This window comes from Anas platyrhynchos, chromosome Z, assembly GCF_047663525.1.
Source record: "Anas platyrhynchos isolate ZD024472 breed Pekin duck chromosome Z, IASCAAS_PekinDuck_T2T, whole genome shotgun sequence".
NCBI lineage: Eukaryota > Metazoa > Chordata > Aves > Anseriformes > Anatidae > Anas > Anas platyrhynchos.
The window spans coordinates 35,109,189-35,136,443 of NC_092621.1; the positions used below are offsets into that span (position 1 = coordinate 35,109,189).

The 27,255-nt window shown below is 36.6% G+C and overlaps 1 protein-coding gene across 13 annotated transcripts in view; it reads left to right on the top strand.

The window, feature by feature from the left end:
- The window catches only part of CCDC171 (coiled-coil domain containing 171), a 177,926-nt gene that overhangs the window by 121,870 nt on the left and 28,801 nt on the right, over positions 1 to 27,255 (top strand). For 10 of the 13 annotated variants that reach the window (XR_005261634.2, XR_005261635.2, XR_005261632.2 and 7 more), the window contains one exon: positions 5,870 to 6,001. The exons of 2 other annotated variants lie outside the window; for them this stretch is intronic. Coding sequence is in view for 5 of the 11 variants with exons in the window: in XM_027446177.3 (XP_027301978.3) it covers positions 5,870 to 6,001 (132 nt within the window). In the remaining 6 variants the exon portion in view is untranslated. Of the gene's footprint in view, positions 1 to 5,869; positions 6,002 to 12,107; positions 14,022 to 27,255 lie in introns of those variants that run through there. One more of the 13 variants, XM_038170426.2, reaches the window with a different exon arrangement.

Here is a 27,255-nt window from a genome sequence, read left to right on the forward strand (position 1 = left end):
GTATTTATCTTCATCACTCCCCCCTGTTTTTTTTCACCTTTTTTTTGTTTTTTGAAGGCTGAATAGGCTGAATACTTTTGTGTAGTTTGCCTTTAGTAAGGAAAAATCCTTGTTTGGAGAATTGTTGAATTACTGAATACATTAACTGTTATTTTCTCCAAACATAGGTTCATTTTCAGCCCAAGGTCATTGCAAATCTATTCATAGGGGATGTATTATAGTGCACATCCTGCAACTACAGCGAAGCTTAGGTGCAGTGGTCAATGTTTGCAAAAAACAACTCTGGATCAAATTAACATCTTGCTCAACAGAGCATGTAGTGTCTGTCTGTAGTAATATGAGAAAGCTTGAATTAAACTTCTAGGTAAGCTTTGGATGGTATTTTTCTACTCTGAAAATTAATTTCCAGAAGCTTGACTGGAATTTCAGAGGGCAAAACAACAACAACAACAACAAAACTAGCATGCCCCAAACTTCAGTTTTAACATACACGCTTCCTTACATACATGGGGTTTTTGTGGTAATTAGTGTTCTTTTAAACACCACGCATGAAAGGACTTAAATTATAATTAAATACAGATTTGTATGGCAGTAATCAAAAAGGGGACCAAGTAAATCTGTATGCTAATACGGAAATTTGTAGTAGATTTTAATTAAGTGGTCTATCTGATTAGATTAATGTATGGCTACCTGTAGCAGGATATGTAGAGATGCTGTCCAAATCTTCCACTATCAATGGTTGGACACTTGGAATTGGGGATGCATTTCTTCTTCTGATGGAAAACTATACACAATCTGTTGAGTTTTAGTAAGTACTCAAACCTAACTCTGTTTGACATTTAAGCAGTACCATGTAGCCCTTTCCTTTGTATGTGGCACTATTTTGTCTCACAGAGGTACGTTGTGCTTTGCTATGGGTTGGCTTTATTAAAAATAAAATAAAAAATATAATTTTTACTTCAAATCAGTGATTTTGCTATGTTTGATTTAAAGTGCCTTGAGTTTAAGCAGCACAGTCTTGTCTCAGGCAGTGTCTGGGCTTCTGGAGCAATCCTTGATTCCTGAAACCTACTCACGGATAAAGATGTTTCATGGACGAGTATCCATATACAAAGTATATAAAAATATTTTTATACATTTTATATGTATTTTGCCATGAAAGATCATCTTTGCAACAGCAACTTGCATTTCTTTGTTTTCTGCAGTATGACCTGCATTCTACATGTTGTCCAGAAGGTATGGACATTATGCAGCTGAACCAGCCATGTACATGTATTTGAAAGACTGTGGTTAAGACTTAGATGCACCTTGCTTTCTAACTGTCTCATTGCTTTAAGAAATACATATTCTAAAAACATTTTTGTTAATTATATGTCACATGCAGAGTACATATATGTGGTAGAAACCATTTTGCTATCACTCTTTTAGAATGATTTGCATAACATATTTATAGCTTTTGTTGTCTCAGCAACGTGGGCATCTCAAAGTCAGGAAGTCTCAATTGTTTGTCATTCACTATCATCATATCACTGTATCATTGTAGTTTTTTGTAGTTTTTAAATTGCAGATAGTATGCAATTAGCATAGTGATAGGAAATGGAAGCGTAGTTAAGTCCAAAGGCCTTCACTTTTGAAGAACTACTTTTAGTAGTAAAAAGAACTACTTTTTAGTTATAATTGGTGAACTTTGACTTATAAAAGGTTCTGCTGTATTGCTTACCTTGTGAAGTTTATATCCAAGTATTTTCTGTTCAACATGAGAAAGCGATGAATTAGGCCCAAACTGAGAGATTAAAATCTCTGGTTTGTTGTACCAATCAGACCATAAGTGGGCAATGCTTTAGGAAGGGGTAAGCACATCTTGACACCTTTCACAGCTTGCTAGCATTTTGTACTGTGTCTCAGTTGGCATAACTGGACATACTAGCTCAAAGTGTACAGAGGGAAAACAAAGAAGTGAGCATGGAAGTAGTCTGCAGAGGAAATTACTTTTACCTCTGATCAGCAGAGAATTTTTAACATCATTGTTGGACATGTAGAATTAGTTCATCAAATTCTACACCTTTGATTCAGTCAATAATGTAACTTCAGTTTATTATTCAGTTTCAGCTTTGATCTGAATTCATCAGTACTTTATTGATTTTAAATTGAGTGGCTATGGTGCTGTATTCTGTGTTGCTTTCTTAATTAATTAAAAAGTTAAACACAGTCATAAGTCACTTTGCTCCTTTGTTTTAAAATGCTTTGAGCACTGTAGAGTTGTTTGAGCCCATTTGTGATTTTCCCCATTTTCACACTGTATTCATATAAGCCTAAACTGAAAAATGTAATGGTCATACCTAGCAGCCCACTGTCATAGTACTTACTATACTCCGTATAAAATAACTTTTGTAACTTCTCATTGTCCCAGCCGAAAATGTATTTAACTAAACTAGGAATAGACAAAACCTTTGCAAACATTGCATGTAGGTAGATTTATACGTGTTTTCTCTATATTCATTTTTGAGTATAGGGAAGTGGAACTGTTTTTTAGAAATTCTTCATCATTGCAATAGGCCTGATTAGTTTTTTTAGATTATAAGTCTCAAGCCTAAGAGCACTTTTAGATAAAATATTCTTGCTTTAGATTTCATGAGAAGAAAAAAAAAGTGTTGTTAAGTGCAAAAAAGCTCTGAAACTTGCTTTATAAAGCCTAACTACTATATGGAATAGTTTTTCTTCCTGACAATTGGCAAAGAAAATGTTTTTTTTTGTTGTTTGTTTGTTTGGTTAGTCTTTTATATATAAAGTATCTACCCTAACAGTTTTACCTTTGCCTGATAGTTCTATAATGTGTGTAAATACTGTATTTATTTCCTTAGGGAATAACAAATTAATCATGATCTCCCAACTCCTGTATTTATATTTTTAGCTTTCAAAAAGTAAATACCAATGAAGAGATGAAATTAGATATTAACTAAGATAACCTGTAGATATGGACTATCCACGTGGGCATGGCCTTTACAACTTTCCATTCCTTGAATAAGGTAGCCACACGGAAGACTGTTTCCACTTCTAGTGAAGTCATGTAATTTTTTTGCACAACCTGTCTTCAGTCTTTTGTTCTTGTTATTTTTCCTGAACCTTTATGAGTATTTTTCAAAAGAAAGCTCTAGCTTCCTTTTCTGTTTCTTAGCATGTGTATTCATAATGAGATTTACTCTTTACTGCCTATTTAAAAACGCAAAAAAGTTTATTTATTTATTTATTTATTTATTTTAATTGTGAAGCTCCTTTTCAAAAATCATGCTCTTTAATGAACTAATATGTACTTTTCTGATGCTGTGGTATTAATTACATATGCTTACCTCAATTCAGCCATTTTAAAAAATGTCTTTTGTATTTTATTTTTCATTGAGTGTCAGGCCCCAATACTAAAATGGAGAGTTTGAAACTAATAGGGTTAAAAGGACTTCCACTGTCTGTATTGTGTGTGTATTATACCTCCATTGCTTATACATTGTTTTTTTCCCCCTAGTATTAGCAATCTGCTTTTGTACTTTGACATAGGGATTTCCCTTGTGAATATTGTCACAGAAAAAAGAGAATTATCAATATCGCAGTTAAACTTGACTTTCAAAGCTAATAGTATCTCATTTGGGGGCTCAAATTTAATAAATTTTCTTTGATTCTGGGTGAGTTTTTAAACATCAAACAATGAATTGGCCAGGGTGCAGTAAAATATTTAGATCTATTGACTACGGTTCAGAAGGGTAGAAGGCAAAACACTGGTGGTTTGATGTTGATAAATTCTTAGTACCTTAATCCACATTAATGTTTTCTTTTATCTATGTGCATACTGGCAGCAAAGAAACTGAAATGTTGTGATATATATATATATATCTATATCTATAAAAATGTAAATCAAGTGTATGTATGTGTGAGTTTATATAAATATTATATATATGTATTTAAAGTAATGCATTTTGTTATATTCAGCAAGGTTAACATCTGACCGGAATTACACATGCTGACAGAAGACTCTAGAGAGTATGTTTGTTCCACAGGACTGTATATCCTGAACCTGGTGCACTATGTGTGCAAAAAATGTGTAGAGGACCTTTCCTGTTATAAAAATTGCATCATAGTGCATATGTTTGGCAGCCACAGGTATTGACAGGAATTCTTTAGGTCAACTTGGGAAATGTAGGGCTCCCTATTCCCACAGAACAGAGAAACGAATAAAATAAAATCTTTTCTTTTTTGTATCAGTAGATTTACACATGCATGCTTCTTTCATTCAGAGCAGATTTCAAAGCCTGCAGTACTATTTGAAATACGTTCACTCATCAACATTTTACAAAATTTAATTTTGTAAGTTACTACAAAAAAGCAATGTGGGATTTAAAATAAATGAGAGTTAATTAATGGTGAGTTCTTTCAACCAAGGGTTAAAAGACTCAAATTTATCTTAAATACTATTTAGTAAATGATTTATATACTAATATATATGTGTTTAGTGTATGTTTAGTATGTTTTAATATCAGAACGTCTATTGTTGTAAAAGAGTCAATTATTTTTGCAGTACTAGCTATTATTACTCACCAGATAAAATCTATGCCACATGAATATGTTTCATCTTTTCATTTATAGTAATGTATGTTTGTATGCATGCATGTCCTTCTGTATTAGAATCATACCTGACTACTGGGATCTTTTGAAGGTGGACATGACAATTTTTATATTAAATACAATGAAAAGTGGGTTTGTGGCAGTATATGGTGTGATGATGTATATGAGTGATGTGTCCATGGAAGTTATATCTTAGATATAACCTATTTCCCATCCATGCTGATAGCCTAATTAAGTTTTGTAGTATATGGAAAAATGTGCATTGTAAATAATGGCAAAAAAAAAAAAAAAAGTCTCTTGCGCAAGACTATTAAGTCTGGTTGTTTGTAAAGAGAACAGTGTTAATCGCTTTACATCGCTCAGTTTTTACTACGTATTTTTGTCACTCTGGTCTCCAAACTGAAAACAGTTTCTCTCTTAGTCAGTAGGTGGCACTGTGACACCAACTGCATTTGGTTATGCTTGTGGCCATATGTAGAAATCACATTGATAGTATTTGGGGTTTTTGTTTTATCCTTTCGTTTCAGACTGCCTGCAAAACTAAATAAATAAATATCAAACTGTTTGAATTTTGTACAAGTTGTAGTGTTTCCCACCCCTGAAATGTCACAGTTAGGAACTGTATAAAAGTTGATTAAAACCAGTTAGTGCACTATTTTTTGTATATGAGTCCACAATATGAAAACTAGTAGTAGTTGATTTTTTTTTCTCCTTCTGTTAATTGAAGTACTACAGGTTGTTTTTTGTTTGTTTGTTTTGTTTGAGGATTTTTCAATGTAGTCAGGGCTCTAAATGAATTAATATTAAAGGAACCTAATTGTGAAGGAATTATATGATCTCCACACAGTAGGCAGAACTCACGTAACAGTTTATTGTTTGTATGATTGCATGAACTTTTAAATTTCGTAGCTAGTGTGTCTTTTTTTGAGTCAGAAGTACAATTACTATTTATTTTCTTACAAGGTTTTTACAGGGGATAGGTCTGTAAAATGTATATATCAGGTGGGCTTGTGAGCCCTTAGTGTCTTTCCTTCTCATTTCAGACCAGGGGAAGATGCTTTTTCTTCTTAACATTCTCTCCCAGCACTCTGAATTAGAGATTTATTTGCAACGAAAAATCAATTAGTCCTAAATTTATTCATGGATTTCAGGTCCAGCGATCAATGCAAGTCCACTCAGTGGGCTCAGGGGGACCCAGTTCATCCCAGTTAATGTGTCTGAAGGGGAATTACCATTGATGCTGTTTTTTTCCCTTTAGGTCAGAGATCAGACCTTGCTGTCACAGACTGCGGCAACCAGGAATGACTTCACCCTGCAGTTACCCAAACTGCACCTAGAGACCTTTGCAGTGGAAGGGCTGAAGGGCGGGCCAGAGGTTGTAGCATTTCAGGTTAGAGTCTAAAACAATCCTGTTTCTTCTTTCCCCCTTTTTTTTGGCATCTGAGACAGAATGAGAAGCTGGGATGCTTAGAATGTGTGAAGAACAAAACTATTGCAGTCAACAGTTGAAAGAGAAATAATTTCCATATATGCTCATGAATATTGTATTTCAGAGGTGATGTGAACTTTTAATTTTGCAGTTATAATGTTAAATAACTGGCAGGAGTATGACTGTAGAAAAGTCAAATATTATCTTTGAAAAATAATACCAGTTTATTCTACTTTTTTCTTTCTTTCTTTCTTTCTTTCTTTCTTTCTTTCTTTCTTTCTTTCTTTCTTTCTTACTCTCTCTCTCTCTCTCTCTCTCTCTCTTTTTTTTTTTTTTCTTTCTTCTTGATTTAGGTAAGGCAAAGTAGGAAAACAAACACAGCATTTTTATGCTTCTTCTGGTCAGTATCACACTTACAGTTTTAGTAGCAGTAGTGATTTTTGAGCATTCCTTATTTAAAATAAACCACAACTAGAAATACTCAAATATAGAGGCTGTTTTCTTCACATAGGCTTAAGCACTTGTATGTTTAAAAATACTAATTTGGTAAAGAGGAAACAATGGGCAAGAAAGCGAAATGAACTAAAAGATGTACATATTTGCAACTCTGAAAACGGATTTTGTGTAATGTCTTATTTTTTTTTTTCCAAAGTTTGTTGTGTCATCTTATACATAAACTATCCCTTAGTCCCTGTAGCTCTGCAGAATAACTAATTATTTTTTTTCTGTTACATTATTACTAAAGTCAGAACATTTAGTTTTCTCAATGGAAGAACGAAAAGCAAAGTGACTGCTTACTTCTTTCATTGTGCTGTCCTGTGTGAATCTGAGAGAGGAAAGCTAGTCGTGTAACGTGCAAAGAACTTAGACACCGCAAATATTGCATAGTGTGCATTCATTTCTGTAGTAATCCTTTCTAATTTATTGTAGATACTCTGTTCTAGATGCAGTATGTAATTGCAGGAACAGGGTCACAAAAATCAAATATTCAAGAGAGGTATATCCTAATCTGCACATACTTCATACTATTTCCCTCTTGCATGCACATGTTTCAGTGTGATAAAGATTTAAATTGTCTTTTTTTATCATGCTTTTATAAAATTGTAGTGAAGTGTAACACCTGAAATTCCCATGAACTTTAGTTAATGCAGCTGTATGTCTCTAGCAGAGGGTGGAGTTGCAACTGTTTCCCCACAGTGATGATCACTTTTATGGCTATGCAGAAAGTTCCACAGGTGACATATTTTTGAGGATGGTGATCGTAGGAATCACCATCTTTTAAATTCTGCTTTTCTAAATCAGTGACTTACTATGTGTTTAGCTACCTTCCACCCCAACTCCTATTTTTTTTGACATCTGGAGTATTACAGAAGCATTTGCAAGACAACCCATTTCTTCTTCCTTTCTAAAAAGATGAAGAAAAATAGGAGTCTAAAAAAACATAACTCATGTTTGCATAGAGTGCTTGTGATATAGGAAGTAACACATAGCAAGATGTGCTCTGGCTAGCTTACTGGTGGCAATGTATGTATTATAAACATACTTCGTGTTCATCTGACAGCTCAGATTATACATGGTTACTCTGTAGGTACATGAACAGCATCAATGATCCACAGTCTATTTCCTAGTGAAGTTTTTTTTGAAGTTTTTCTTTTTCCTGATTAGTTACTCAGTCCTTGTTTGATGACTTTCTAAGTATATTATATAGACTTTGTTTTAAAATTTCCTTTTTAAGCTGGGAGTCAGCAAACTTGTTTTCGTTTCACCACTGTATGCAAAACAATATTAAGTGTAATCCTGCAGTCTTGATTGATGTAAGGAGTTAATAGTCAATTTATGGTACTTCTTATTAAAAATAGAGGATGAAAATGAAAAGACAGTAGAAAGATATGATTGGTCTATCTAACTGATATATGTGTGTTTTATAGTTAGTCTACAATGAGTACATTTCACTTAAAGGCCTTATTCTCTGTGAATGTTAGACATAAGGAGTTCTTTTCCAAGTCTAAATCTATTGCTGTTTGAAAAAATTGCAGAGAAATTAAGATTCTAAATTAGACATTATGCTAGGGATTAAGCATTTAGCTATCAGAGCTCTTGAATACTTGAATACAGAACACATTATTTTATTTTTGTTTTTCATACATCCAGCTCATAGCAGCTGGTTGGAATCAGTAATTAATCTTAATTTTATATCCAGTGTTTCAGAGTGTCTCACCTTTTCCTCATATGAGAGGAAGACAAAAAGCTTGTTTGTGGATACACATCTAGATAGGTTATCTTTCTTCCAAATTTTTCAGAAAAGTGGTACTTAAAAGCATCTGACAGGATGAAATCTGCTATTCCTAATTTACCTTGTCAGTGGGAATATGGGAAGTATTGGAATTTTTAAATTGCTGTTATCTCCATATGAGTGTTTCTTGGGCAAGGTATGCTTTTGCTACAGAAAACAAGTGCACAGAAGATTGGCATAATGAACCTAAGTTGCTTTACTGTGAACTAAGCTATCAGATTTTTTTTTTTCTGGCATACTTAATTATCAGTGCCTTTTTTTTTTCTTCTATCAAGTGGATCCAACATTCCAAATAGTATTAATACTTACAGGGCTGATCAAACAAACAGACAAATGAAGTCCCTGTATAGAAAGTGACTTGCATTTTATAAAGAATGTGTTGTACGCTCTGGCGATAGACCTTTGGGTAATGAAACACTTGGGATGCAAAATTCTGTGAATCTTCTCCAAACTCTGCACTTTATTGAATTGCAAAATTAGATAATGAATTGAAATGTAAGTTATTCAACAAGAAAGTCCTTTCACTGAATGTCTTCTGAAACTCCATGCAAATAGTGAAATTAATACCTAGTGATAAGTAATGACTTAATTTATAGACAGTTGTTAAATTCTTGGAAACTGTAACAAGAATTAGTATAATAGTTTGAAAGTGTCACTTGAGATGGATAAATAATGAAAAAACTGCAATATCTCCATGAATAAAAATATGTGATGGCTATAGCTTTGAAATACCCTCATCTGATATTTAATTGCTGTGGAAGATATGTCACGAAGTCATACTGTTTTTTACTTTGCTAAGTTTGAAAGTGCAAAATAAAGTGTTCTTTTTGAGCTACTGAAACACATTAGAACAGGATTTAGTGTGCTGTTCAGGCCATGCCTGAATATACCCATGAAGACAAAAAGTGAAACAGTATGTGAAACCTTCAATAAATACAGCATACAGGATGAAAAAGAGTGACTGAAATAACATGGAATTCTTTAGTAATTGTACTTTTCAGATAACTATTTAAATTAACCGGTTAATTTTAACTGGTTTATTAACCAGATAACTGTTTAAATTAATTTAAATTAATCTTTAAATTAAAGATTACCGGCTCTTTATAAAATACAAAATTGAGTTGTGCTACACCTTTAGGAGGAAGATAATGTTTTCTAGCTCTATTCTGAAAGAGATTGTTGGATCACCTAAAAAGTGGTAATTCAGAAGATTCATTCTAATTTGTCTTAAGTATTTTTACATCATTTATGTAATGAATATTCATGGCAAGCAATTTGAAGTAAAAACAATGTATATAGTCCCAAAATAAACCTAAGTTAATGTAAATATTCATCATGTATTATAAAACATTGGTATAAAGTAGTTCTGTTCTATTCATGGATGTAGATGCAGAAGGATAAGAACTGGTATCAAAGAAACTATTGAAGCAAATTTAGGTACCTCAGACCAATTTCACAATACCAATGTATAAAGAACTTTACACTTCAAAATATTTTTGTGTTTGATTCCCAACCAGAGAAAGGCTGACAATACACAGATCAGCAGCTTTGCCTCGTGTAGAAAAAAAAAAAACCACTGTTGTAGGTTGCTTTTACAAGAGATTTAGGAGCAGAACTGCTTTTAAGGAGGATGTCCCAGATATTTTGTTAGACAGAAGTAATACAGATTTATCCAGGCATTGATGCTAAAAAATGGTGACAACTAGAAACTAAGTACAGTTGTAAGAATCATATCCACAGCTTGTCCAAAAGATACCATTTAGAGCACATGTGTATGGATATGTGATCAGACAACCACTGGTGTTCACACGTGGTAGCTGCCTGCAGATGTGCAATTAGAGAAACCGTAATCATTTTCCGTGTCATGGGAACTACCTTAACCTCTATCTAAAATGTCTCTATTTGCACATTTTATTAATTGGCCCTTTTAATTTGTGGTGGTTGCTTTTGGTCAGTATTTGGCACGGGGAGGGTCTTCTTCCTCCTCTAATGTCTGGTTGTTAAAAGATATGATACAGATTCTGGGTGTTGTTTTAGGATAGAGTTGATGTTCAGAGATGAATTGATGTTGCTGTTTTGCAGGATTTATATGAATTAGAGACTCCAAAATATGTGAGTTTTGTCAGTGAATTTAATGAGAATTTGCATACTTGGTGTATTTATCTACAGCAAAGTAGACGGGAGGACAAGACTATTAGCGGGCTTCTTGTGTAGAAGGGATGCACATACCTATGTCTGTATTTGTCAGCTGTTATAGGTCTTATTAGAAAACATTTCTATGTGTACTGCCCTTTACCTGAGGTGTGAGATTGACAATTGATCTGGTTGTAGGAAATCTCCTGCATTTTAATAAAATTGTTCTTTGTTATAAACCTGGACTATGAGTGATTTGAGTAAATATATTTATTTTTCATTACTAAGCTCTCCCTTAATTTTGAAATAGTTACTATATACTTGTGGTTTGCTTTCTCTCCTCCAGGTGCGTTTGAGACAGATAAGTTTTCTTGTGCTCTGCCTGCCTGCCTCTCTCTTTGTCTCCCTCTTTTGTGTCTCTGTCTCTCTCACCGTGTGTGCATGTTCTCTGCTGCATGCGTGCTCTCTCTGCTGTGTGCGCTCTCTGCTGCATGCATGCTCTTTGCTGCATGCACATGCTTGCTGCCTCCATTCTTCTCTTTCCTTCTCTCCCTTCCTCCGTTTCTGCCTGTCGCTCCGTCTCAGATTCTCTGCCTGTCTCCACTCTGTGCCTGTTTTGACCGTTCTGTCTCTGTCTCCCTCATTCTGTCTTGTTTGCTATCCCTCTGTTCCCCTCTATGTCCCTGCTCTGCCCCCCTCACTCTTAACGGGTTCCTCATTTTCCCTCCCTGTCTTGTTCTCCCTCTGTTTTCAGCATGTGTTAGTCTGTTCATACAGGTTTAGGAAGTCCACCTGGGGATTTATATATATTTCTTTCGGTTTCTCAGGTGTTTTGAGGTAATTTGAAATGAAAAGTGCAGTAATAACATTACAGCTTATAGTGGTGGTAGTAATGTAGTCAAGTACTGACCTATCATTAGTGTTAACACATAATTATAAATTTATGAAGCATAGGTTCCTACCATTTATTTTATGTAAATTATATATTCAAATGTGATGTTGACATGCCTTATCTGATGGTGTTGTAGGTCTTCTAATTAATCAGGCAAACGTAAATGTAGTTTAAAATTTAAGGCGTGTCGTCATTTGTATGTATTTTCACTTGTTCATTAATGTTAGACATGCATGAAACATTAGAACTTAAAAGATAATACAGAGTTCTGGTGGTGTTTTTTCTTAAAATAAAAAACACTTCCATTCCTATGTTTACTTGTCAACTAAAAATTTCTTTCCAAATTGAGGAAGCAAGTGATTTCAGAAGTGTCGTTATAATTCTGTCATCAGATTTCATCATCTGCATAGGCCAAATCTTTCAAACATTACATCTAGCTCTGATATGAGGGCTTAATGGCATGAATTAATTGTGGAGTTGCTAGTATTTTAATTGTGTAGTTGTAAATCTTGTAAAGATTTTGTAAATCTTCTTTTGGAGCCTTTTTCTTTTTTTTTTTTCATGGCATGTCTGTGAACAAATAATGGTGTTTTTCTACTTGTTAATATCTTGAGGAGGAGAAACCTTTTCGATGGAATCTTGAAGACAGCGTGTTTATATACGCATGCACGTAACATGCAAACACTTCTATTGCTTTCTTTTTATTTCCTCCATTTCACCCATAGAAGGAACTATTCACTTTATTACAGAGGCCAGAATGGTGCTTCTTCTGGAATCTGACTGCTCAGCTTATTACTGGGTAAAACTGTGTCTTCGTTCCCCTGGAGTTCAACATATGCTGTCAACAGAACCTGGGCTGCCCTCCTCACCTTTTCTTCTCCTCTCCAAAAGAACTCATTTCCTATCTACTGTCAAAATGTGTTGCTTCTGGACTGACCAGCCTGCCTTCTAATATATTGTTTAAAGAAAAAAAAAAAGATTATTTATTAATATAATATTTTGCACTTGTACTGTGAGTTGAAATGTTTAGAAATAAGTGCACTAAACTCGTGAGAGTGGGATTACACCTCCTGCAACGCTGATCTTTTGCAAATTCCATTGTACTAAAAATAAAGTTGATGCAAGGCTTAAGGAACAATAATTAACATCTAATTAAAATCTAAACGACCAGATTGAAGAGATTTAACATGAAGGATTCTAGCATCTCCTTGAATGTGTTCAGCTGTTATCTGGAGTCGTGTCTCCAGATACGTTGCATTGTGACTCTAAGTATTTAGAAGCCATTTTAGCATAATTTATTTTAACTGTAACTCCTTTAAAGACAGTGTTCCTTGTGAGCATGTATGTGCTATGACTGCACAGTATGTATTTTGGATGTATTCATGCACCTGACCTGGCAGAAAGCACTCCTTGTAAAGTATACATAAACTTTTTTGGATTATTAAGGTGCTGGTGGTGATGGTCTGATATTATGAGAATCCTGCATTGTATTCTGTGGTATTCAAATGAATTATATGCTCCTTGGATCCAAATTCCGTTACAAGAGAGATTGCTTCTGGCACAAGGATAAACCACCTTATGAGGTTTCTCATTAGTGTAACATAACCACAGATGCCCAGAATCTCCCCTGAATTGTTCCAGGATGTTTCTGTGAGGGCAGTGGTGGAAGCTTCTCTTTGGGAAAGGCTGGTTTTAATAATAACCTTACTAAATAATGCAACCTTGAAAATCTGAGGAGTTGAAAGTCTGTATTTGTTACTGTTTAGATTACTACATTTGTTACACATTTGTTAATGAAACATAACATTAATGTATGTTTGCCCAACACAACATACAACATAAATAAGTGAAGCATCTTCAAAGCATCAATGATGCTGGAAATCTGACTTATGGTTTGGGTTTCATATCACTTTTTCTTTCTGCCGATTGTGTTCCCAATTTACTCCTCACCTCATTTCTTTTAGCAGTTTTTTGCTTCCTGTCCTCAGTGGGCATTCTATTACTCTCTCTCCTTTCCCCAGTTTCCCCCCTCCTTATCATTAGTGTCTTTCCATCAGTTTCTCAGCCTACTTTCACTTTTTTGTTTCTCACCTTGCCTTACTTCATTCTAATAAACAGCTAGAGACTAAATGAAGAACCCTTGTCAGAAGGCTTTGTAGTAGCTGATACATTGATTACACCTCAGTCCTGTTAAGTCTTTGATACTTAGGGACAGTAAATATCAAAGTCAGTATCTGTAATCACCAATTAATCAAATACTGAAAGCTGTATCTTTATGACTATGAATGCGCTAACTTTTATCCAGCCTGTTTTGTAAGCATTATTAATTTTGTAAAAACTTACAGTCAAGATCTGCTGCTGTTTATCTTGAATGCCAAAGTCAGTGTATAATCATTTAACCTTTCAGTAACCTTTCTTAATGGAGAAATTTCTTTCTTGACCCTTTCAAGCAATTGTGTAAATATCTGCCTTTGTCCACTTAGAATTTTTCATACATTTCTATCTGTGGTAGGTGGGTAATCTGTTAAGATGAAACCTGTGCTAATATGTAAGAAGGTTCACTCAGTAGGCATGATGCCAAAGCTGGCTCAGTCAATGAGTGCAGACTCCTAAATGCTGTAATTACAAAAAGATAACAGAAAATAAAAAATAGTTATCACGGTACCTTGTTTGTTTGATTTTTTTTTCTCAGATACTCATGAGGTTATCTCCATGCAGTATCTTAGAAAAAGGAGTCATTGTATCAGATAACCACTCCATAGGTTGGATGTGACTGTATTGTTTGATATTGTCTGCATTGTGTGCTGTTGTAACACAGATAAGCCCATTCAGAAGCACAGCTGTTAAACTGCCAATAATCATGTGGGTTGCAAAAGGAATTCATGAAGTGAATATCATGAAAGATTAGGAATTGTCTGGAGCCTTTCTTTTTGTGCTGGTTGTTTTAATTTCAAAAACTAACAAGTGCTAGGCAAGTGAGCCTATACAATAGGATTTAATAAAACAAACTTAATTACACAAATATCTTAGTAGCAAGCACAGAATCAAAACATTTTATATTAATTACATTTAAACTAAAAAACCCTCTAAAATGCTAAATCTTTTTAGTCTTTTTCACTTAACTGCTTAGTATTCCATCATTATAAAGCATCTCCTCAAACATTTGTTATTCTTACTGATCACTTACAGAGAAAAAAAAACAAACAACACTATATTAGTGCAAGAATCTTGTATTGGCATCGAGGGAGACATTTCTGCCCAGATACTGCATTTGGTGGGCCTTGTAGTTGAAGACCTGGAAAAGGAAGGGTTATCTACAACTTGAGCGAGTTTATTATGGCTTAGTGATTTGCTGATTGATTTCATTTGCTGTCAGTTAAGGCTCTCTTAATGTCAGTTTTCTTTGCATAATGCCTTGAAATAAAGACTGATGAAGTTTTTCAGATTGATGCCGCTTACATAAACTGACCCTGATTTGCCCTTCTGCATGACAATATAAGTGACAGCAGTTAGAGGAAAATATAGCAATGAATATGCAACTTAAGGATTAGAAAAACACAGTAAACCTTTCAGAATATAAAACTAGGTATAAAAAACTGTATGTTGTGTTAATTTCACAATTGTCTTATATTTAAGAAATAGGCCAGGATAACATCTTAAGTGGTATACCACTCAAGTGAAATTCCAAGAGGATGAGTTATGAAAGGATTAAAAGCTAACATTTTTTTTTCATCCCAAATTCTTCCAATTTGTCATTAATTAAATACATATAACCTATATATATGTATTAGTAAACTTTGTCTCATAAATTCACATATCTTGTTACCTATGAGTTTTCTCTTTTATGTACTTACATGTATCTTGCAGCAATGCTAACGAAGTACTTTGAAACTATTGTCCTGATTTTTCAGTTGCTGAATTGGTTGACGGTCTAGTGATAGGTACTGCTAGCATCCTAAGGTTACAAATTCCAACACTTTCATTAGACTGTGAAAAGTGTTCATTTTTTAGAATTGGTAAGTACTATTGCTGTAAGTGTTCCAAGACAAAAGCATCTGAAATAGGGCACTCATATTTTATTGAATACTGTCCACTGTAGAACCCAATTTTATTGTAATCTTCCTTAACCCTTACCTTGCTATAGTCTCTTCCACAGAAGCCAAATGGTGGAAAGAAATTAAGGGCTAGAGAGAAAAGGGTGAGGACTAGAGAGTGCTAAATTAATGGAAAGATGAGTGGAGAACTGTTTTGTAAACCTGAACAATAGGGATACACAGCTTGCATGTTGGCAAGTTCACCTGAAAAGGATCGAGTCTTTCATGGCTTTTGAAAAGACAATGTCCATGGAAAGACCACCATTTATTTATTGTCCTGGAACATTGATAGAACTCACACTCAGAGTCCTTTGAATGGCTTCCACATCACAGTCAGTTTTGACAAAATACAGTTCTAAATTAAAGATGAGGAGGAAGCAGTTGCCCACTCCCATTGTGGGGCAAACTCTCAATGCCCACTTAATTCTTGAAGACTATAATTTAGTTTGGAGTTCTTTCTCTTCAGAGGCAGATTATTTTAGAATGGGATGTATTTGTGTGTCCTCCTCTTCCTGGTCATAACACTAAAGGGAAAGATTAGAGAGCATGATGCCTTTGCTACTGTCTACAGTGCCAGAGTTTCTTTCCAGCCAGCTTCCCATTCACAAAGCAATCATCCCCTTTTTAAAATAAATTTAATATTGTGCAAAGCTAAAGGTTACAAGTTGAAGTTTAAATTCTGAAGTTTTTACAACTGCTTGCAAAGACCATGAGAGTGAATTTTGAGCAGTGAGTCTTCTACATGTCAAAATGTGATGTTTGTCTGTACCTTGGCAAAGGTCACTACTCTAGATGCTTGATTTGTTCTGCATTTATTCTGTGTGAGACTTGCTGAAGATTTTAGTCCTTTGGGGAATAGGTTGTGGGACTGAGTAAACATTTAACGCCTAGAGGGCACATAGAATAACAGTAAGTCTGGTTGTCCCTGCTTATAAACTGGTTAGACAGGGGTAAACAAAGGAAAAAGTATAAGAAACAGGACAACAATGTCTCTAAAATCTCTCCCATTCTCCAACATTTTAGCTCAAGGACCTCCTGAAACAAAGGTCATGCTTCTGTATTCAGTGGCCTTCAATGTTTTCATTTTTAATTCTTCTCCATTTATTGTTCCATTGCTTTTTGAATCTATATAAAGTTAAGCATTCATATGACTTGTGGAAAGGACTACCATGGCTTAACTATGTACTTTCTGAAAAAATATGTTATCTGTTTGTTTTGCAGATGGCTTCTGCTACTTCATTTAATGTTCTCTCATTCTTGTATTAAAAGAAAGAGTGCATAATTATCCCCAGGTCACCTTCTTTATACTACCTGTGCTTTGGCATCATCTGTCATATTATCCTCTAAGAAACAGCCCAGAGCAGGTTGAGAGCCTGTGGGTAAAAATCAAGGATTGGACCAACAAAGGACACCTTGTGGTTGGGGTTTACTACAGGTCACCCAACCAAGGGGAGCCTGTGGATGAGGCCTCCTTGCTCCAACTACAAGAAATGTGCTCACAGGCTCTCATCCTCCTGGTGGACGTCAACTACCCATGTGTTTCCTGGGAAATCCATGTGTCAGGCAGTAAGCAATCCAGAAGACTCCTGGAGTCCACTGAGAACAAATTCCTTGTCCGCGTATAAGACAGACCGTCCAGAGAAGACTTAATGGAACTGGTTTGCTCACCAATGCAGAAATGCTCATTAAAGAGGTTAAGACTGGAGGAAGCCTGGGTTGCAGTGACTATGCCCTGGCTGAGTTTGTGATCTTGACGGATATGGGCCTGGCTAAGAGTAAAGTCAGGATCCTGAACTTCAGGACTCCTGAACTGGAAGCCAACTTCCAGCTGTTCAAAGAATTAGTGGACGAGTTCCCATGGGACACAGTCCTTAGGGACAGAGGATCTGATCAGAGCTGGCAACTCTTTAAGGATGTTTTCCTTGGAGAGCATGAGCTCTCTATTCCCATGTGTAATAAATCAAGCAGAGATGGTAGGAAACCAGCATGGTTGAACAAGGACCTGCTGGTCAAACTTAGGCAAAAGAAGGAAATGCACAGATGGAAAAAGGGCCATGTGCCCTGGGAAGGATACAGAAATGCTGTCCGGATATGCAGGGAAGGGATCAGGAAAGCCAAGGCACTGACAGAACTAAACATGGTGAGGGATGCAAAGAATAATAAGAAGGGGTTCTACAGGTACATTGGCTGCAAAAAAAAAGACTAAGGAGAGCATACTGCGTCTGACAAATGAAGACGGTGAACTGGTAACAACAGATGTGGAGAAGGCAGACAGCTTAACAACTTCTTTGCCTCAGTCTTCATTGGTGGTTAGGCTTCCTACAACTCTTTGAGTCTTCTTTGAAGAAGACTCAAGACTTCTAGGCAGGAGCTGGGCCTGATGCAACTTAACAACTACAGGTCTGTGGGGCTTGATGACATTTATCTCAGGGTCCTGAGGGAACTGATTGATGCAGTTGCCAAGCTACTCTCCATCATATTTGAAAATTCATGGCAGTCAGGCAAAGTCCCCAGTGGCTGGAAAAAGGGAAACATCACTCCCATTTTTAAAAAAGGAAGAAAGGAAGACCTGAGGAAATACAGACCAGTGAGCCTCACCTCTGTGCCTGGCAAGATCATGGAACAGATCCTCCTGGAAGCAATGTCAAGGCACACGCAGGATAAGGAGGTGATCCAGGACAGCCAGCATGGCTACACCAAGGACTAATTGTGCCTGACTGGTCTGGTGGCCTTCTATGATAAAGTGACTGTATCAGTCGGCATCGCAAGACAGACTGATGTTATCTACTTGGACTTTTGTAAGGCTTTTGACATGATTTCACATGACATCCTAATCTCTAAATTGGAAAGATGTGGCTTTGAAGGGTGGAGAAGCTATTGGCTCAATGGCTGTACCCAGAGATTAGTGGTCAGGTGGGGTTGGTGACAAGCGGTGTCCCTTGGGGGTCTGTATTGGGACTGGTGCTTTTCAGTATCTTCAGTGACATAGACGATGGGTTTGAGTGCACCCTCAGCAAGTTTGCAGATGACCTCAACTGAGTGGTGCAGTCAATAAAACAGAAGAAAGAGATGGCATCCAAAGGGAAATGGACAAGCTTGAAAAGTGGGCCCATGGGACCTGCATAATGATCAACAAGTCCAAGTGCAAGGTGCTGCACCTGGATTGGGACAACCCCAGGCATGAGCAGACTGGGAGAGGAACTCATTGAGAGCAGCCCTGCAGAGAAGGACTTGGGGGTTTTGGTGAACAAAAAGCTCGACATGAGCTAGCAGTGCGTGCTTGCAGCCCAGAAGATCAACTGCATCCTGGACTGCATCAACAGAGGGGTGGTCAGCAGGTGGAGGGAGGTGATTGTCCCTCTTTGCTCTGCCCTTGTGAGGCCCCACCTGGAGCGCTGTGTACAGATCTGGGGCCCCCAGCACAAGAAAGATGTGGATGTGTTAGAGCAAATCCAGAGGAGAGCCACAAACAGTGACTTAAAAAGGACTTTCTCCATCTAGTTATAGTACTTTGCTCTAGTGTATTTTAACACTTTGCCCTGGGGTATTTTAATTCTCATCCTACTATTAAATAATACTTTAGGCTCTGTAGCCAAATTAATCTCACCAAGGACAGTCCTCCTTAGTTTTCTTCTTTCAGTGGTCCTATAAACATCCAGCTTTATAGACATAATTCCAAATGTCACTATATCTTTTCCTGATATTCTTCTAAGGAGTTGGATCCAGTTGTTGCCTATTGGTCAGACAAGGGAACGGACTTTATTTGCCAGAATCCCAACCTAATTATTTAAATTCTATTCTGCAATCTGATGCTATTTTTCCATGTAATACAGAATCATTTGGTGCATTTGCTGAAGACAAATCAGAAAATCAGTGTCTTCTAAAATTTTATCTAAAAAAGCTCATCAGATAACAAGTATTTAAATTGTTTGTCTGAATGAAGACAACTGGAGCTTTTTCAATGTAAGAGTTGTCTCTTGTCTTCGTCTTACAAGCCGTTCCAAGTGAGCAACTTCCTCACTTAGCTTGCAGACCATTGCAGAGAACGGGCTTAAAACCAGACTCTTGTATTGTGGTGTCTCTTACTCATCCACAAGTTTTTATCATGTGTTGATTGGGATTTACCCTTCTGAGTTGATGTAACCCATCTTCTATATGACCAATACCAAAAAGGTAGGCAAACAGAATGAGTTTTTCTTGACAAGGGTTTTCTTCAGCTATGCATGGGTTGTTGGTAGAACTAGACATTCAGGGATGACAAGGACCATTTTTCCATTCTTCTTCAGACTATGATGAAAGCAAGACTTCGAAGGAAAATATTTATTTCATACTAAGCTTAAGGATAGTCAATTATCAGCCTTGGTGTTTGTACCACATTTGGCAGATATTGTCAATATTTTCCAACTTTTGTTTTGGAACAAAGAATGCTAATGTGTTTGTTCATTATGAAGGTCAGTAGTAGATGTACTGTGCTCATACAATTTCCTTGACTCTTCAGATTTTACAAGAGACATTGTCCCTGCAGTTTGTAATACAACATTTTCATGGTATAAATCAGGAATCTGGTCTTGAAATCAAGTCTGATTGAAGCCAAGCTATGTTTGTTGTTGTTGATGTTTTGTTTTGTTTTTGTTTGTTTGTTTTGTTTTGTTCTGTTTTGTTTTGTTTCATTTTAATACAAAATCTGGTATGAAGCAAATAAGTTACATCACTGAGTTTAGACAGAATGAATAGAGAACACTTGTCCATTCTGTATGTGGCTATGGACATTAGAGTTTGTTCACTTATCTGAACACTGCAGTTAAGTTTTTCTAGATCATTACTTCATCATTACTTAGTGTGTCTGAGACTGACTGATGCTTTTTCGTATGCTGGCATAATGAATTTATGCACATAACTGATTTTTGGGTGAGAGGCAGAAGTGAAAGATTGGTTTGCTATCCAAGGTAACAAGTATACTTTCAGGCCTCCTGACAAAATGAGGAAACATTGCATTAAGTAGGATGAAATATTTTTGTTGAATTAGAATGCAGTACTACCATGAGCACTTCATAAGAAAAGCAGGAGAAATTGACTATATCACAAAACTTTGTAGCATTCTAGTCCCTGGGTTCCATTAGACCAGGGCATTCACCTACAACCTGATATGAAGATAGACATAGTAATGATTGTTTATAACCACATAATAGCAGTTCTCATATCCACTCTATCTACTCAAAGGGACCTTTGTCACTCCTGAAAATGGCAACTACAGCAGATTATCTTCATCTTTTTGCATGGAAAATATGAGATGGACAGATTTCCCTCTGATTGCATTATTTTATTTTATTTTTTGTCTTAATTCAGTTTGAAGATGTTTTAATCTAAAACTAGGGGTTAGACTAGGGTTAGACTAGGTGATCTATATTAGTCCCTTCCAAATTGGGATATTCTGTGGTTGACAAGCTGCTTCCTGTGTCCAGAAAGGAATAAACTAGTTTCCTTCATAGCTCTAGTCAAAATATTTAAGGAAATCTCTGTACTGAGCCTAGCTTTTGGAGGATGATCATATTCATTTGTTGGAGTCAGCAACAGACCTTTTCTACAAGGGTTAAAACTAAACTGATATTTTTTTCAAGAGTCCTAAAAAAATATATGTCTCAATAGTGTCTATTTTCCTTTAGAGCATTTTCTTTACTAAAAGTAATTGAAATTGGTCTTAATGGAGTACCTTTTAAAGCCAGTGAAGGAACTGTATTTTAATTTTCAGTAAATTTGGTTTTACTAGCATTTTGACAAATAGTCATTGAGTTAGTTGTTTTGTTTAGATAGTTCGTGCATACCATTTCAGAAGAAAAACAGTCACTCAGATCTAGTACTCACATTCAGTGTGAGGTTGTTTCAGATTTTCCTGTTTAATAACCTCATAGATTAACGTGTGCTTCTCTCCATGCCTTATGCTGTTCTCATACACATACAAATCCAATTAATCTATTAGACTTCAGACAGTTATGACTTACTGTTTAGGTAATTTTTATTTAGAAAAAAACATTCACTGTTTTTTTGTTTGTTTGTTTTGTACCAGATATCTTACTGGTATGTAGGAGTGCCATACAATGAGAAGGAATAAGCTTATGTTTATTGATTCTGTTTCTATAGACTTTGTTGTAAAAATAGAATTCTGTACTTAAACTTTTACACATCTTCTAGTTGCAAGATGTCACTCCAATAGACCAAAAGCAACATGATCCAGTTACAAGCAGCTTCTACCTCCTCTTGATATTTACATGGATTTTGACAATGTTTTAATCTAGTGTCACCTTAATATGCTTGATAGGACACTGCAGGTTTTTGAACCTTTATGCTACCTTTTAGTAGAATAAAATACAACTGCTGCTGTTTAGTTCCTCTTATTAGTGGAATGTTGTGCTCATTCTGGGGACATCTCACACTTAGAGTTTGCTATTATTTTCAGTGACTACCTGTCCCTCTTTGTTCCCTGCCTAGAATATATGTGGGAAGAGAAAGCTGAAAGAAATATATCAGTGTGGAACTTCTTTCACTTTTCATTTTTTTCTTGCCCAAACCATTTTTTTTGAAAATTATTTTCCCTCCTGACAGACTAAAACATTCTTTTTGTATCAGTATAGTAGGGGTATAATATATTGGTAGCATATTCCCTTAGCTGTAGCTTAAACAGTGTGTTCTTTGGGACAGCAATTGTTTTTCTTTTACATATTACATGCAGGTATGCTTGGCTTTGTGCAACAGACAGTGAGAATGATATTTTGCATGTAAGTGTGTCCTGGTTTCAGTTAGGACAGAGTTAATTTTCTTCCTAGTAGCTGGTAGAATGCTATGTTTTGGCTTAGGATGAGAAAAGTGCTGATAACACCCTGATGTTTTAATTGTTGCAGGGCAGTGCTTACACCAAGCCAAGGACATCTCAGCCTTTTGCTCTGTCCTGCCAGTGGGCAGGCTGGGGGTGCAGCAAGAGCTGGGAGGGGACAGACCCAGGACAGCTGACCCAAACTAGCCAAAGGGGTATTCCATACCACCTGGGGTCATGCTGAACAATAGATAGGGGTGGCTAGCTGGGGGGAAGGGGGCTGGACTGCTCGGGGTTAGGCTGGGCATTGGTCAGCGGGTGGTGAGCAATTGCATTGTGCATCACTTGTTTGTACACATTATTATTAGTAGTACTATTATCATCATTGTATTATTATTATTATTATTGTTGTTGTTATTATTATTTTCCTGTCTTATTAAACTGTTTTTATCTCAACTCACGGGCTTCACTTTCCCGTTTCTCTCCCTCAACCCACAGAGGGAGGGGGGAGGGTGAGCGAACGGCTGTGTGGTGTTTAGCTGCCGGCCGGGTTAAACCATGACAAAGTGTCGTCAGCCTATAAAAATATGCATTTTGTTAATCCTGTGAAGTGGTAATTTGCTTGCACGGTCCATTACTGAGTAGTAAAGGGTACAGATAGCTGCTTTGCTGTAAAATTATCAGGATTCTTTCTACGCGATTATACCAACAAACCCATTGCTTGATAGTCTTAATCTGTCAGTTTCCAAATCAATGTTATTTCTGAAACTCTTCTACTTTGTAATAATTTTGTTGGGAATTGTTGTTATGCCCATCCACTGTGGTTTCCAGTAGAGGTACTTTCCTTTCAGTCTCTATTTCAAAGCTCCCTTTTCAATTTTCTGGTAGGAAGTCATGTCATTACCTCTTGTAGAGAATCTTGCCTTTTATTTAGAGCTTCATTCCCTTGGGCTATCTTCTGAGAACTTTGGGGTAAAGTAATTGTTATTGAAGCAAAGGGGATAGAGTTAGGCCCCGTGTGTGGCACTGAATCATGTTGGGTTGGAAAAAAAAAAAAAAAAGTTGTAACAGAGCTGACCTGCTTTTTGGCACATTTAAATTGTGCATGCCACGCTCGAATGGAACCCAACAAAAAGTTTAGTGTCGAAATGAGATACAAGGAGAATAGATCATTAAAGAAGTGCCAAACAGCTGCAAAAGTGCAATTTTGCTGAATGCTGATTCCCTTGAGTTTTTTTCCTGATTCCTGAGAAGCTGCTGTATTTACATCCTCCACTGATGTTGCCACTAGACATTTTGGACTATGGGTCAAGGCAGACCGAATGGGATTTCAAATGTTTAAGTATATGAGGGAAATGAATTTTAATCCTTTTTCCCCAAATACAGAAAACTTAAATGTCTATTAATCTGAAATCTTGCTTCTAAGAATGAAAATTAATTGGGGTATGTTTTAACTTGTGGACATTTTAAACTAATCTTATTTATGTCAGTTTGAAGCAAGGCAGCAATGACAGGCATTGTATAGGTTATCTATTAATCATATAGAACTCCAATCTGTGGAGTTTTATTTTCACACCAGTTGCCTTTGCCTGCACTGCACTTCAGCCAAATTCTGTACCCTAAAAAGAATTCTGCCTTTTCAGATTCTCATCTAAGCACCTTGTTATAGTGAAGTTAATCTTTCATTCTTCTGAAGCCCATTCATTATTCCTTCTCTTGTTCTTTTTCATCTTTTTGTATATGTTGCCCTTAGGTAAATTTACTACCTACTAATATTCTTTCTAGTTCAAGAATTTCCTGAAGGGAGAACCTAACAGGCAAATGTTAATTTTGACTTTTTTTTAATACTTCTTTTAAGCACATTGTGCAAAGTAGATGATCTTGTTATTCTGGCTGCTGTATGTGATGTTACAAATGAAATGCTTTCATTGTCAGGCTGTTAGTCTGTGTGATACCTTTTTGTAAGCATCATTTCACACCAGGTCTCCTTTAGCTTTATTCCCTCTAAACAGGAGATACAGTTCTGGGATAACAGCAAGTCCTGAATGATCCTGTGTCAATCATACTGTATGGAAGTTAAAATATAGAAATTGGTTCTTAATCACTGGGTATTTTATTCGTAGCTGTAGAATAGTCTAAAACCTTAAATGCATACTTCCATTTGCAATTATTTAGAATTCGTAATATGTATAAAAATGGCTTGTTTTGAACTGTGTTCATTCTCATTAGAGAAGTACTGAGGGTAAGGACGACAACAGGTATGGTGTTTTAATTTGGAATAAAAAATACAATTTTTATAATGTATAATAAACATTAAAACTTTGATGAGAGATCTGCTAGTTTGCATATGCTGATCTGTATATTTCCTGTAACGTTTCTATTATGACGGAACTGATAACAACTGAAGTTTGAGTAACCTCTGAATTTCATAAATTAATTAAAAAAATAAGATGAATTTTCTTCATATGTCGCGTTTCATGTTTCTTAAAGGTTGTTGTATACAAGTTAGTACAATGCTATTTTTAACTTTAGTTTTTCTAAATATTGGAGTCTTCCAGTCTGGTAAATTTGTATGTGAAAAAGCTGTTTTAATGGCATTGTAAAGCACTGTGTGCCTTAAAATTTATGGTTCTAGAAGTGGTGTACAACAGAAGGAGATGACAAGTTATTCAAAAGTAAACAGGGAATATTCATTCTTTTTTTCTGGGTCTTCTGGACGACTATCTCTAATGTTAAGTGTCCTCAATCCATTTTAAGATTAATCTGAAGAAATAAAGCACAGCTTAAATTTTGCAATTTTGCTCTGCAGTTCACTAGTTTGTAGTATGTGAACAGCATTAAATTAGTTTGTCTCATTTGTACTCTCAACTCAAGTTTGTCAGCTTCACCAACCTGTAGCATAAGCCAGAAGTATGTATGAATCATAGAACCGTAGAATAACCCAAGTTGGAAGGGACCCACAAGCATCATTGAGTCTGACTCCTGGTACCACACAGGTCTATCCAAAAATTCAGACCATATGACTAAGAGTACAGTCCAAACACTTCTTAAATTCTTACAGGCTTGGTGCTTTGACGACTTCCCTTTGGGAGCCTCTACCAGTGCCCGATCACCCTTTTAGTGTAGATCCTTTTCCTGATATCCAGCCTGACCCTCCCCTGTCCCAGCTCCATGCCGTTCCCTCGGGTCCTGTCGCTGTCCCCAGAGAGCAGAGCTCAGCACCTGCCCCTCCGCTCCCCTCGTGAGGGAGCTGCAGGCCGCCATGAGGCCTCCCCTCAGCCTGCTCTGCTCGGGGCTGAACAAACCCAGGGACCTCAGCTGCTTCTCATACATCTTCCCCTCTAGATCCTTCACCATCTTTGTAGCCCTATGAGTACCTTCATATTAAAGATGAAACATCTGTGAAAAGGTCATAAGAACCTTCTTCCTTATGTCTGCTTTGATAAACATCATCTGTTAATTTCACTTAAAATATGTTTATTTTTTGTTGAGTTTCATATGTTTTCTTTTATCTGTTTACATGCTTATCTGCCTGTCTTCAGAGAATGGAGCACCAATAGGTGGCTATGCATATGGCTTTGCAATGCTCTTGTCTTGTGGCCTTTTTCTAACAAGTTGAGGAATCAGGCAAAAGGACTAAGTGTGAAATGTTCAGAATCTTCACAGTTCCATTTCCTAAGAAATCAGGATTTGAAATTTAGAATACTTTGTTCCTTTACCAAGGGAATATCACTTTCTTCGATTTTTCAAAATGTACTGATTCAGTTCAAAGATAGTTAAAGTGTTTATTGGAATTTCTAGACTAGGATGATGTCTTAAACAACAACAAAAAAGTTCCTTAGATGTACTGAGGCTTAATGTAACTTGTCCATTGAAAACTACACTTGAAAATAGAATTTTGTCACTCTTGCAAATTTCATGAAAATTTCAGGAGAAAATTGCAATTTTCAAGAGAAAAGCATGCTTTCTCACAGAATCACAGAGCGGTTGAAGTTGGAAGGGACATCTGGAGGCCATTTAGTCACTCCAGTCAAGCAGGGCTACCTAGAGCCAGTTGCCCAAGACCATATCTAGATGGCTTTTAACCACCTCCAAGGAAGGATACTCCACACATTCCCTATGCAACCTTGTTCTCATGCTCGATCATGTGCATAGTAAAGAGGCATTTCCTGGTGTTCAGACAGAACCTCTGCTTTCCATTTTGTGTCCATTGCCTCTTGTTCCGTCCCTGGCCACCACTGAAAAGAGCCTGGCTCCATCCTCTGCACCCATTCTTCAGGTATTTACATACACTGATGAGATTTCCCCTGAGCCTTCTGTCCTCCAGGCTGAACCGTCCCAGCTCTCTCAGCCTTTCCTCATAAGAAGAAAGGGTGCTCCAGGCCCTCAGTCATCTTTGTGGCCCTTTTCTGGACTCTCTCTGATATGTTCATGTCTCTCTTGTACTGGGAGCGTGCACAACTGGACTCACTGCTCCAGGTGTGGCTGTGCCAATGCTGAATATAGGGGAAGGATTACTTCCCTCAACTTCTTGGCAATACTTTCTGTAATGCATCTCAGGACATTATTAGCCTTCTTTGCCACAAGGCCACACTGCTGGCTAATGCTCAGTTTGTTGTCCACCAGAGTTCCCAGTGCCTTTTCTGCCAAGCTGCTTTTTATGAGTTGGGTGGTCCCATACACACGTATTTGTACATGGGATTTTTCCTCCCCCCATTCAGGACTTCTCACTTTGCCTTCTAACACATCATGAAGTTCATTTCAGCTCATTTCTACATCATGTTGAAGTCCCTCTGGATGGCAGCATGCCCCTCTGATCTATTTGACACTCCTCCAAGTTTTGTGTCATAAGTTATTGAGGGTACATTATTTCCTCATCATCCTGACCATTAATTAAGATGTTAAATAGGACTGGACCCACTGTGGGGTAAACCTCTAGTTACTGGCTTTCCAAGAAAACTTTGCACCACTGATCACTGCCCTCTGGGCTCTGCC